This window comes from Mobula hypostoma, chromosome 9, assembly GCF_963921235.1.
Source record: "Mobula hypostoma chromosome 9, sMobHyp1.1, whole genome shotgun sequence".
NCBI lineage: Eukaryota > Metazoa > Chordata > Chondrichthyes > Myliobatiformes > Myliobatidae > Mobula > Mobula hypostoma.
Genome location: NC_086105.1, coordinates 112,763,381 through 112,774,662, shown reverse-complemented (window position 1 = coordinate 112,774,662; position 11,282 = coordinate 112,763,381). Strand labels below are relative to the sequence as shown.

General features: G+C 38.6%; 1 protein-coding gene across 1 annotated transcript in view; it reads left to right on the top strand.

Moving 5' to 3' along the window:
• The first annotated feature begins 7,785 nt into the window (after positions 1 to 7,785).
• Positions 7,786 to 11,282, top strand: part of LOC134351965 (myosin-16-like) — a 63,776-nt gene continuing 60,279 nt past the window's right edge. Inside the window, exons 1-2 of the mRNA XM_063058934.1 lie at positions 7,786 to 8,043; positions 10,834 to 10,977. Coding sequence (XP_062915004.1) covers positions 7,840 to 8,043; positions 10,834 to 10,977 — 348 coding nt within the window. The 5' untranslated portion in view covers positions 7,786 to 7,839. The remainder of the gene's footprint in view (positions 8,044 to 10,833; positions 10,978 to 11,282) is intronic.

Genomic DNA, 11,282 nt, shown 5'->3' with positions numbered 1-11,282 from the left:
AGGCCCACAGCCATCAGCTGTTCCTCATACATTAACCCTTTCATTCTTGAGATCATTCTTGTGAACCTTCTCTGGACCCTCTCCAAGGCTAGCACATTCTTTCCTAGATAAGGGGTTCAAAACTTAGACCATAAGATACAGAAGAAAAGTTAGGCCATTTGCCCTACCGAGCCTGCCCCCACCACTTCATCATGGCTGATCCCATTTTCCTCTCAGCCCCAGTCTCCTCCCTTCTCTCCATATCCCTTCATGCCCTAACCAATCAAGAATCTATCAACGTCTGCCTTAAATATACATGAAAACTTGGGCTCCACAGCTGTCTGTGGCAAAGAATTCCACAGATCCGCCACTCTTTGGCTAAAGAAATTCTTCCTCACCTCTGTTCTAAAAGGATGCCCCTCTAATCTAAGGCAGTATCCTCTTGTCTTAGACTCTTCCACCATAGGAAACATGCTTTCTGCATCCACTCTATCCAGGCCTTTCACTATTTGATAGGTTTCAATAAGGTCACCCTGCAATCTTCTGAATTCTAGTGCACACAGGCCCAGAGTCATCAAATGCTCTTTATTTGATGAGCTATTTAGTCCTGGAATCATTTTCATGAACCTCCTTTTTAAGATAAGTGGCCTAAACCTATTCACAATACTCCAAATGAGGCCTCACCAGTGCTTTATAAAGTCTCCAACATTACATCCTTCCCATTTTAGTCCTATTGAAATCAATGCATCCTTGCATTCTAGTCCTCTTGAAATGAATGCTAACACTGCATTTGCCTTCCTCACTGTAGACTCAACCTCCAGATGAACCTTTAGGGAATCCTGCACAAGGACTCCCAAATCTCTTTGCTGCTCAGTTTTTTGTATTTTCTCTCCACTTATAAAATAATCAACCCTTTCATTTCTTCTGCCAAAGTGCATGACCATACACTTTCCAACACTATATTCCATCTGCCACTTCTTTGCCCATTCTCCTAATCTAAGTCCTTCTGTAGCCTCTCTGCTTCCTTAAAACTGCCCCTCCACTTGTATTCATATCGTCTGAAAATTTTGCAACAAAGCCATCAATTCCACTATCCAAATCATTGACATATGCTGTAAAAAGATTCGGTCCCACACAATCCCTTGTGGAACACCATTAGTCACCGGCAGCCGACTAGAAATGGCTCGCTTTATTCCCACTCTTTGCCTCCTGCCAATCAACCAGTACTTTATCCATGCTAGAATCTTTGCTGTAATACCAGGGGCTCGTAGCTTGTTAAGCAGCCTCATGTGTGGCACCTTGTCAAAGGCCTTCTGAAAATCCAAGTACACAACATCAGCTGATTCTCCTTTGTCTATCCTGCTTATTATTTCTTCAAAGACTTCTGACAGATTTGTCAGGGAAGATTTTCCATTGAGGAAACCATGCTGGCTATGACTTTTTTTTATCATGTGCCTCCAAGTACTCAGATCAGACTAACTGGCCTACAGTTTCCTTTCTTCTGTCTCACTCCTTTCTTGGAGTGACATTTGCAATTTTCCAGTTGTCCAGAACTATTCCAGAATCGAGTGGTTCTTGAAAGTTCATTACTGATGCCTTCACAATCTCTTCAGTCACCTCTTTCGGAACTCTGGTGTGTACAACATCTGGTCCAGGTGACTTATCTTCCTTCAGACCTTTCAATTTCCCAAAGACCTTCTCATTATTCATGGTAACTTCACACACTTCATGACCCCTGACGCCTGGAACTTCCACCATACTGCTTGTGTCTTCCACAGTGAAAACTGATGCAAAATATTTATTCAGTTCATCCTCCATTTCATTGTCCCCCATTACCATCTCTCCAGCATTGTTTTCCAGTGGTTCAATATCCACTCTCACCTCTCTTTCATACTTCATGTATCTGAGAAAATTTAGGTATCTTTGTTAATATTGGCCAGTTTAATTTTGTATTCCATCTCTACCCTCATAATAACTATTTTAGTCACCTTTTGTTAGTTTTTAAAAGCTTCCCAATCCTCTAACTTCCCACTATTTTTTGCTCTGTTACATGCCCTCTCTTTGTTGGTTTTGACTTCTCTTACTGGCCACAGTTGTATCATCTTTCCTTTTGAATACTTTTTCCTCTTTCGATAAATATATCCTGTGCCTTCAGAATTGCTTCCAGAAATTCCAGACAGTGTGCTTTGTCATCATCGCTGCCTGTGTCCTTTTCCAGTCAATGCTGCCCAACTCCTCTCGCATGCCTCCATAATTCTCAGAATACTACAGGTACAATCTTTGTCTCCTGTCAGTCAGGCAATCTATTGGAGGAACTCAGCAGGTCGGGCAGCATCCATGGAAAAGACTGGTTGACGTTTCGGGCTGGAACCCTTCGTCAGGACAGAAACGTTGACCGATCTTTTCCACAGATGCTGCCCGACCTGCTGAGTTCCTCCAGAGTGTTGTGAGTGTTGCTTTGACACCAGCATCTGCAGATTATTTTGTGTTTAGGCAATCTTCTGTACATGTTAGTATTTTTTCTGTAATACTATGCACTCCTATCTTGTTTCAACTAATATATGTGTGGCACCTTGTCAAAGGCCTTCTGAAAATTCAAGTGAGCAACATCAGCTGATTCTCCTTTCTCTATCCTGCCTGTTGTTTCCTCAAAGAATTCCAACAGATTTCCCCGGAAAGATTTCCCCTTGAAGAAACCATGCTGACCTCTGACTATTTTCGGATTCTATTCTCTGATACCTCCTTAAAGTGAAAAGTTTGCATTACGTGAAAAATGGTGACCAAACATCTGGAGTTTGCTTTGCTGAGCTTTTTACTGATTTTTATATGGGAGTCAGTTCTCTGTCTGTACCCAACTCAACTAATATACCGTTTACCATTTTTGGGCACCCATGATTTTAGAGACCATCTCTGCTGACTCTATCAACACTTGGAAATTATATATAATGCTCCTGAAATTTATATCATTCAAATGTTGATTTTGATAATTATCTTTTGAAATAATTTTCTTTGTTTTTAGTTCTTGCAGAGATCTATAGAAATTTTGGGTGCAAAGGGAATTGGGGAATATGAAGCTAATGCAAGAAGATGGATTTAAACTTGTAAAATTAGTCATTTCTATCATGTGTACTGGCCTCCGTAGTATCCAGGACATCTTCAAGGAGCGGTGCCTTTGGAAGGTGACTCCATCATTAAGGATCTCCACTACCCAGGTCATGCCCTCTTCTCATTGTTACCATTGAGAAAGAGGTACAGAAGCATGAAGGCACACACTCAACGATTCAGGAACAGCTTCTTCCCCTCTGCCATCTGAAATCTAAATGGACATTGAACCCATTAACACTACCTAAAAAAAATTCTTTTTTTTTGCATTAATTTTAAATTAACATATTTAATAGACATAATGTAATTCTTAATATAATTCAGTTTTTATTCTTCATATTAATTTATCATGTATTTCATTCTACTGCTGCTGTAAAGTTTACAAATTTCACGACATGTACTGATGATATGACACCTGATTCTGATTCGGTGACTGTAAGGATGTTAAATGACAGGAAGAGTGAATATCCCTCACCTTCTCATCTCTTTCTGATAGTCTTTCTTAATTTCTCATATTCTGATCAGGACTAATCTAACAGAGTTTCAAAAGCAATATTATAATCAGTCACAATCATTAACTTCAGCCTTGCAAAAAGATATCAGATTTTAAGTGTTTGTTGTGAAAGAAAATTACAAAGAAAGGAACTCAAGTTGCTCCTTTGTATATGGTTATTAACAGCTTGAATGATCAAATTCTGCTTCCCCATTTAAGTGCTTGAGGCTTTTTGTGTAGATATTAATCATTAATGATTATACTTCATTACATTATTTGATTATCACTTCAGTGGGAAACGCCACATTTACCTATTTTGGTGTGCAATCCTTGAGGAAATTTGAATTATGACTCTATCAGTACTATATCTCATAACCGTAAGTGCTCTCTCTGCTTTCAACTCCTGATTATATTTTATATTGAAGTAAAAACTTAATTCAGATTTGCTCAATAATATTTTGATTTAAGAAGTAAATTGGAAAGATCATCTTAAGTTTTATGAAAACAGAAATTTAAGTTTAATTTAATATTACCAATAATTTCCCTAAGATATTTATATTTTATAAAAATGATTCTTTCTCTAAGAAATGTACATCTTCCTTCCACTGAGGCTCAAATGTATTTCCACTGTGATAACCTTAATGGAACTGACTGGTTGGCAAAGGGATCACTAGGATTGACCAACAACATTCTCTAACACTTAAGCTGGTGCTTTCTCCATCAGCTCTAATGAGACCTAATAAAACTGAAATATCTAAGGCAAGAAGGAATAACAAGCAGCTCTAAGGCAGGAAAGACAAACCGTCAGGTCTTTCTCCTTTTCTTTTTGGGCAGTCCTTTGGGGTCAACTAAGGATGGCTTGACAGAATAATGATCAGGTTCGTTTCTACTGGGATTGTCTGTGGAGTTCCTGATGCTCCAAGATCTGTACTTCTTATTGAGGAGTGAAGGATGCTAGTGCGTGACTTCTCCGACTATGGGGTAAACTTCGCTCACCAGACGTAATGGAGCAAGGTCAGGATCTTGTGACTGGGATCCAGATTCAACAGCATGGACATTGACTCTGATATGTAAATGGACATATAGGTTGCACCTGACATGTATTTACTTGGACATTCACAAACACAGATCCACACAACAACAGAGCTCAGGCTTTGATGTCGCCCAGCAACTATACTGCCTCTCAGCCTGGATCTTTCTCCTCTCTTCTCTGCCAGTATATTCCCAGTTTCCACATCTTTTATAGCACTCCCTCAGTCTCTTTCCAACTCTTACTTGTCCCTCCCTCTCTTGCATTCTGCCACTTGGCTCTGTATTTTGTTTCCAACACCAAGACCAGACTCCTCTATTCTCCGGCTCTCTTCTCTTCACCCTCTCTGCACCTCCTCTCTTCTTGCAATAACTCCCACTCCTCAAGTCCTCCACATGTGTTCCTTAGCACTCACCCCTCACTCATCCTCTTCTCAATGTATCCCGTCTCCCTTCCTTTTGCTCTTAGCTCCTGAGCTGAATTCCCTACTGAAGCCTTCCTAATTTTCCGTCTGCCATTCTCTCAGCTGCCCTGATCCCAATCCTTTCCCAGAAAAAACCTTGGGATTTTAAAGAATTAAAGGGTTTAAGTCTGCTGTATTGTTCCTGAACTCACGGAACCTTATTTCTCCAACAGGACTGTGTAAATCTTCTGGTGATGTAACAGTTTAACAGGCTGTGATATGCAAAGAGGCAGGTATGGGTAAAGTAGGAAGATTGAACTCTCTTTCCTCAACACAGATTTTTATTTTGAGATCTCTTAATGCAGTATAGCACAGAAGGTAAAAATGTGCTTATGCATCATTGTGTTCTGTCATTTTTGTGTGAATAAAAGATATGTGAAATACAAATTGCAAGGTGACATTTAATCATACCAAATAAATAGAATAAGTTTTTGCTAAAACAGGGAATAACACTTTGTTAAGCTTATTTTTCATCCAGAACCACATCATGAGATAAACTTTTTTTAAAATAACTTTTCTGTTCATTAATGCTTCCCTCATGTAATGTTGTAACTCTATCTCCTATATATTAAGTTTATGCAGTGTCCAGGTTAACACCTGTTCCCTGTCCCTTATACGGAAATGAGTTGGATTGTAGAATTCCCAAGAAATAGGCTATTAACTGCACCATACACTGGGGATTGGGATTAGCCAATGAGTGTTCAACGAAGGATCCCCTGCTTAATGAATTTTGCCTCGTCAGGAGATTATGTGCAGTATAAAAGCCAAATTCCAAACAGGACTGCACAACAGCTTCTGTCTCTGTGTGTGGTAAGTAATTTAGTAACAACAGTTCTGGTACTAAGTTAATTCATTCCTGGTGTTTTGAAAAGATCTTAGTTAAATGTGAGGTGAGATGAGTTCAGTTGGATTTTTGTAAAGAGTTTGTAAAAAAAACATTGAGTAAATACATGCAAAGGAAAACATTGTAGGGCAATGTAGAGAAACAGGGTATAATGGATAACTCTTCCAAAGAGCCTGATGTAGTGAAAGAGTTCCTGAGTCAATTGCCTGAATATATTGAGGGTTATGAAAACATGTCTTCTGTTAAGAACATCTGACGTTAATTTGGATTTTACAATATTATTTCAGCATAATGTCTTTATATCATTATTTTCTTCTCTTGATCAGCTATGATTGTTTAGTCACTTTTTGCATTAATATTTACAAAGTATACTTTATTTTAAGTGAAATGTTTAGTGGAAAAATTGGAAGTATTTGTAACAATGCAAAAGCTGCTATATTTGTAAAATTAAGCAGAGGAAATTATCTCCGGACAGTTGACAGGACAGAGAAAGAATCAGAAGATAAAATAAAAGTGAAAGCTGGAAAGACTAGTATATGCTTGAAAAAAAGTTTTTCTCTGCTCTGTTACTAAGATGGTCTTTTACCACTGCAACTCACTGTAACATTGAACATTAAGACCCTAACTTTTTAACTAAAGTTAAAACCCCCAAGGTTCAAAGAAAATTTATTATCGAAGTACATATATGTCACCATATACCACCCTTCGATTCACTTTCTTGTGGGCATTCACAGTAAATAAAAGGAAACCACACTAGAATCAATGAAAAACCGTACACATGAAGATGATAAACAACCAATGTGCAAACTGTGTAAGTTTAAAAAAAAACAATAAATATCAAGAACATGAGATGAAGAGTCCATGAAAATGAGACCACAGGTTGAGTGAATGCAGGCTTTTTTCCTTGGAGTGACGTAGAATGAGAGGTGACCTGATAGAGGTGTATAAGAGGTGTATAAGATGATGAGAGGCATTGATCATGTGGATAGTCAGAGGCTTTTTCCCAGGGCTGAAATGGCTAGCACAAGAGCGCACAGTTTTAAGGTGCTTGGAAGTATGTACAGAGAAGATGTCAGGGGTAAGTTGTTTTTACACAGAGAGTGGTGAGTGCATGGAATGGACTGCCGGTGATGGTTATGGAAATGGATACGATAGGGTCTTTTAAGAGACTCCTGGACAGGTATATGGAGCTCAGAAAAAATAGAGGGCTATGGGTAACCCCAGGTAATTTCCAAGGTAGGAACATGTTTGGCATAGCTACGTTTCTAAATCCTTAAATCCAGTAAGTTCATTAAAGTACAAAGGTGTAATTTGTTTCACATGTTAGTAACTGATATGTGAAGGAAAACCAGGACACCCCTAAATGGTCAGAAACTTGACAGCCCAAAGGGTCCTCCCCACAGTTCATGACCTTCACTGTCTCCATCTTGTGTACACAGCAATGTTCCTCACTAAGGCTAACACTAGGTAGATGATTTGATAATAAACGGAAGGTTCAGGGCATTAGCAACTTAGATATTTTAACTCTTTATTCACAATGTTCTTGCACATGTACTTTTAGCTGACGTAGTCCCAAAGTCTGGTCTTATGAAACTAGTGGACATAAGTATTGATTTTAGTCACTAACACTAATCACACTCAGTCTTATAGTTCTCTGATTTTACACACCTCTTCCAGGTTTGGCAGCTTTGAACCTTTCCCCCTTTGTGACATTTTCCCAGCCTCCTGAATTTAATAAAACCAGCAGCAAATGCCTTGGGCAGTTGTGTCACAGGAATTGCAGTGGGATGTCAGGCTGCTGAATTCTAAAATGCTTTAAGTTTCTGACTTTTTTTCCTTGTCTGAATTTTTCTTCTCTTGTATTGTGACCTCAGAGGGAGTTCTCTGTTCTTCTCGAGTTAGGACTCGGCAGCGAATTTGAATTCAAAATGGCAGGCAAAGGAGATTGTGGAGATAATATTGATCCCATGCCTTTCCTGGCTCCTACTGAAAAGGAGAAATTAGAATTCATGAAGAAGCCCTATGACATTAAGAAGTCCTGCTGGGTACAGGATGAAAAGGATGGTTTTATTGAAGGAGAGATCCAGTCCGAGAAAGATGAGCAAGTAACTGTAAAAACCGTCAAGAATACGGTAAGTGGAAATTATAATGTGATTTGTACTTAAGGAAACAAACAACTATCTCTCATAATGTTTTACAACATTAAGGCATCTTTCACTTTATGTTTTCTTCATCTACAGTTGTAAATGGATGTAGTTCATAATATCCAAGTTTGATCATCAGTGGCCACTGTAAATGCCATGCATTATCTTTCTAAATAATTTAGCTTATTAGAGCCAATGTAGAAATCAGGGTAAGTATTTAGGAGAATTTCCATCCTAATTTAAACATGCTCCTTAACCTTCATTCAGCTGGCCATATACAGGGATACAAACAATCCACAAAATTAGTGGACTACTCAACCCTGAAGACTGATGAATGAAAGGCAACTGTGTGAGGGTAATTTAATATATAAAGGTATTTTAAGCATGAAGAGAGAGCACTTTTCAAGTTGAGGCACTGAGGTACCAATTAATAAAGAAAGTATTCTGGACAGATACTAGAAGTCATTCCTTTTTAAGCTGTATTTAATGGGAGGAATGGCTTCTTGGAAGTGTGATGGGAACAAAATCACAGGAATTATCAGATGATAGATGGGTCCTTTGGTGGGAGAAGGGTTAAAATAAACAAGGATTCCCTCTGGAAGGGCGAAACAAATTATTTCTGATCTTATCATTTGGGATCATTACAATGAGTATCAGGTGCCACGTGTACCTGCATACACTAGAACCATTCCAAAAAATAATTTGCAGCCAAAGAGAAGCCTGCTGAGATATTTCATTATTCCTGGAATTAGCTTAAGTCAATCTATATCACTGTTTCTGCATAATCTTATCTAATCCATATTACGAAGCAAAGTGAGGTTAAGGTAACAAAAGTCAGGAATAAATTGGAAACAATAAATAAAACTGAATTTAAGAACTTTTCTCAGTTACTTGAACCTAGGGTAATGTACATTATTAATGCCCTAAAACATGTTGTAACTGATCTCAACAATTCATGGCCAGTTTAGTTCTTTGAAATAGTTTGAACTAAAAGGTGTATGAACACATTTTATGCAGGAGACGTTTTGTGTGGGTTAATTATTTTTATGAGGAAGTTTGACTTAGTTACATCTTTGATTTGTGAATAAAATTAGGTGATATGTTTAATTCTAATCCTTTTCTGAAAGTTCAAGGTTTTAAGTAAATTTATTTCCAAACTATATACTACTCTGAGATTCATGTTCTGACAGGCATTTACAGAGCAAAGAAATACAATAGAATCAGTGAAAAACTACACACAAAGGCTGACAAGCCATAATATTAGACACCACTAGAATAGTCTGAAAGTTCCTAGAAATTGACAAATGAGCATGCTTGGCTATGCAAACACGAGGAATTCTGCAGATGCTGGAAATTCAAGCAACACACATCAAAGTTCTGGTGAACGCAGCAGGCCAGGCAGCATCTCTAGGAAGAGGTACAGTCGACGTTTCGGGCCGAGACCCTTTGTCAGGACTAACTGAAAGAAGAGCTAGTAAGAGATTTGAAAGTGGGAGGGGGAGGGGAGATCCAAAATGATAGGAGAAGACAGGAAGGGGAGGGATGGAGCCAAGAGCTGGACAGGTGATTGGCAAAAGGGATATGAGAGGATCATATATTATACACACATTCTTTCTCTCTCTCCTTTTTCTCCCTCTGTCCCTCTCACTATACTCCTTGCCCATCCTCTGGGTTTTTACCTCCCCCCCCCGCTTTTCTTTCTCCCTGGGCCTCCTGTCCCATGATCCTCTCAAATCCCTTTTGCCTATCACCTGTCCAGCTCTTGGCTCCATCCCTCCCCCTCCTGTCTTCGCCTATCATTTTGGATCTCCCCCTCTCCCTCCAACTTTCAAATCCCTTACTCACTCTTCCTTCAGTTAGTCCTGACGAAGGGTCTCGGCCTGAAACGTCGACTGTACCTCTTCCTAGAGATACTGCCTGGCCTGCTGCGTTCACCAGAAACTTTGATGTGTGATGCTTGGCTATGCCTGTGTCTCAGGTTTTACCAGCTTGAGCTGAGGAAAAAAAATACTGAGAACATAAGTTGCAGAGTCCTTGAAATTGAGTCCATAGGTTGTGTTCATTGTTGAGCTGAGTGAAGTTATCCACGCAGGTTTGGGAGCCTGCTGGTTGAAGGATAATACAGTAACTGTTCCTGAACCTAGTGATGTTGGACCAGAAGGAAGGCCAATGTTCAAAGTTAGTTTCAAACAATGAAAGTGTTTTTTTTAAAATATTAAGTGAATAAAACTGTGGCCAGAAATATAGTAAAATGTGTTGAGCAATTAACATTTCAAAAATGTCCCTGGAAGCTAAATGCTGAAGCAACTTTCTGCATTCAGGGCGTCAGAGTTTGGAGTTTGCTTCTGATGTTGTCTGTAAGGAGTTTGTATGTGCACCTCACTGAACTGGAATGATCTGTTCCAAGCTTTATCTCTACATAAAAAATAAAATTAAATTAAATGAAGTTATTCTTGTGACCATCAAAATTTATATATTCATAGTAATCCAAAAGAATGTAAGTTGCAGATACTGTAAAATAAAAACAAAAATTGAAGGAGACATTCAATTAATCAGGTGGAGTCTGTGGAGAAGGAGATAATGTTACAGGTTGATGGCCTTTCATTAAAAACAGTTCTGTGTTCATGTGCAGTTCACCTTTACTGTCATTACTGTCACAAAGTGAGGTACAATGGTTAAGTAATTCCTTTCGTTTGATTATACTCTTCTAAAGTAATATCATAAAGTAATAAGTTTAATGTGCATTTAAAATCTTTATTTTTTTCATTTGCATTTCAGACTTTGACTCTGAAGAAAGACTTTGTTCAGCAAATGAATCCACCTAAGTTTCATCAAGCTACAGACATGGCCAACTTGACCTTTTTAAACGAGGCCAGCGTTCTTGTGAATCTGCGCGATCGCTATGTCAACATGCGAATCTATGTAAGTCTCAGAGTAATCTTCATCGGTACCTCTTTATCTGTATATCTTCATAAGAGTGATCTGTGAAGGGACATTCGTCTCAACATGCAGTAAGCGAAAAGATAATTGTGAATGAAAGAAGACAAAAAGGCAGATTGACAAACAAGCATATGGATAGATTAATGGATCCGGGCCCAAACAATAAATAGCTTAGATTTTTTTTTGACAATGCTGGTCCCAATTTAGTTGTAATTTTGGTTGCAAATTGTAATCACATCACAGTTTATTATACACCTAAGCAGTTGAGTAGATGGTTGGAACAATTA